Raw genomic sequence first — 2500 nt, 5'->3', positions numbered from 1 at the left:
TTATCCAGCACTTTTAGGATGGATACTTCTGTTACAAGGTGACTTTAAGACGTGAGATAATGAATGGCTTCCTAAATATATTGGAACCATTCTATAGCTAACCTGGAAAGTATTGACAATGTTTAATTCTGTGTAAGTATTACAAAACCAGTCCAGCCCATTTTCCATTAGTTTTACTTTCCAGTATTCAAAGAGATGCAGTGGCTGAGGCAACTCATCTTTCATAAATGAATGCGACAGTACATTACGTGATCATATCAAGCCTTCATTTACAGTGAAAATTTGGACGGAAATATCCTGATATACTGTCACTGCAATTCTGTCATCTGATCGGAAGGAAATCAGAATGCTTCCCCTGCTGATGAACACGCAGGCACTCCTCCAACACTGGAGCCCTTACCAGCATGGGTGACCGTCTGGACCGATCTTCCAAGTAAATTGGATTTGTCGTCAAAATCCCACGCGTGTGTGTGTGTGTGTGTGCGTTCATACACCAATTTCTTTTTTTTTTTCCTTCTTTATCAATTCTTTCAATTATTCTTGTAGGTTTACTTGGACGACGTAGCATTCACGATCCCGATGGACGGCGTGAGTACAGTTCTCTGGAGCTCCGTACTGGCGTGGCGTTTCGGGGATTCTTGCATTCGTCTTGTGGGCGCAAGTGGCCTGGGAGTGAGTAGAAACATTTGGAAACACGTAAAGATAGTGAGAGAGTGAGAGAGAGAGTGAAAAAGAGAATGACAATGAAAGTGAGAAAGTGAGAGAGAGAGAGAGATAGAGAGAGGGAGTGTGTGTGTGTGTGTGTGTGTGAGTGAAAGGGATAGAGAGAGAGAAGAGTAATTTATATTCACCAACAGATGGAGGTATGTGAGTTTCACCAGTTCATGTGGTCCCACCCAAACAATTCACCATATTATGGTCTCTGCGGCTTCTTCGACGGTTCATACAACATGACAGATGACTTTCAAGGGCGAATGAATGAAAAATACTTGCTGAGCTACTATTCCATTCCGTCATTTTCTTTCATTTGGTTGGTGAGTACTATTTTGCTGTAATGACATTATGGACCTTTCAGTAAAGAAAAAAAATAAATAAATAAAAGATAAAAAAGGCCGTGGAGGTCTTACATGCGAGCGTCACAAGGTTTGGTCGTGTGAGGCTTATCATATGAAAAGGTTGCATGGAGGTGTAATGACTTCTAAATGGTAGTCGAAGTACACACTGGAGGTCGCGAGAGTCTGCCTGTTGAGGTACGAACAGAGTTCATTATGATAAATGTAGGAAAAGGTAGAAAGGATATTGAATAACTACACAACGCAAGAAATGTAATTGTAGTGTATCGATTAATCCATGAATTTTTGAGGACTAGATAATGGAAACGCGTCAATTACATTTCTTACCTTGTGAAGTTATTCAGCCTCATGAATACCTTTTTTTATTATTGACTTACAATATAGGCCTTTAGAGAGCTGGCACTTACATACATATCCCCTTTCTCGCTCTCACACAAACACAAATATGTGTGTATATATATATATGAGAGTATACATGCTGTAAATACTAAAAATTCCTTCATCTCCACAGACCGCTGACCAACCCAATAACGAGTGTCCGAGCATTTCCAGGAAGGTATTTGTTTACATTTATTTTTTCGCATTTTCATGTACTTGAATCTAAATTGCCAACAGTAAATTCCTTTTAAAAATTGGTATATACATGTCTAGTTCTCGTTATCACATTTAGTATATTTGTTATTATCTTATTTGTTTTGTTAGATTGTAATGTTTAATCTCTTCTTTATTATTCTATTCTATGTTACTGGTATTTTACTCTTATACGTCTATTTCTCATTCGAGTTGCTAAGTCTGTGCAAACAAAACGGGACAGAAATAGACGAGCACCGGATGAAGTGCAACGAGACAATATTTGGACTGGAGTTCGCTGACACGCAAATCTCCTTCAAGGAAGGATCAATACTAACAGGTGATCATAAAGGTCTGGTTGGTTGTTGAAATGGATAACTGGAGAAATAGAAAAGTTGCAAACAATTAAGAATGTCTCTGTTGTCTGGAAAAAAATATTGATTAAACGTATAATGTCGGCAAAAAGTATTAATTCAATCATCTGCTTTCAATACTCAAATTGCAGAAGCGTGTGCTTTCGACTTGTGTATGGTGAGCCAAAACACGGAGGACGACATTCTGGAGATATCAGAGTGGTTGAACGGGCCTGTCAGGGCCTACGCGCTGAGACTCATTCAAGAGGAAATCACTGAAGCGGGCAAGTCTAACTCTCCCTCAGTGTACTAATCCTGAATCCCATATCATGGTTCTATGCTTGGCGAAGTGTATGCATGCAGGGATATAATTCCAACATTATTATAGATTCTTATTTGCAAGCAACTGAAGTATATGCGTGTATGAATATTAAACCATAACCAAAGTCTCTCTTCAGGCTGTGAATACGACTCGCGGAATTACTCAGAAGGATTTAGAAGAGA

The 2500-nt window shown here is 39.0% G+C and overlaps 1 protein-coding gene across 1 annotated transcript in view; it reads left to right on the top strand.

Annotated features, from left to right (window-relative positions):
* Positions 1-2500, top strand: part of LOC122259589 (uncharacterized) — an 18316-nt gene that overhangs the window by 14730 nt on the left and 1086 nt on the right. The window contains exons 7-12 of the mRNA XM_086540232.1: positions 547-672; positions 858-1034; positions 1585-1629; positions 1857-1983; positions 2149-2280; positions 2455-2500. The exon at positions 2455-2500 is cut by the window's right edge and continues 68 nt beyond it. Coding sequence (XP_086396358.1) covers positions 547-672; positions 858-1034; positions 1585-1629; positions 1857-1983; positions 2149-2280; positions 2455-2500 — 653 coding nt within the window. The remainder of the gene's footprint in view (positions 1-546; positions 673-857; positions 1035-1584; positions 1630-1856; positions 1984-2148; positions 2281-2454) is intronic.

The sequence above is a fragment of the Penaeus japonicus genome, unplaced genomic scaffold (assembly GCF_977035675.1).
Source record: "Penaeus japonicus unplaced genomic scaffold, GWHDUDI00000001_assembly GWHDUDI00000009, whole genome shotgun sequence".
NCBI lineage: Eukaryota > Metazoa > Arthropoda > Malacostraca > Decapoda > Penaeidae > Penaeus > Penaeus japonicus.
This window is presented reverse-complemented; position numbering and strand designations above follow the sequence as displayed.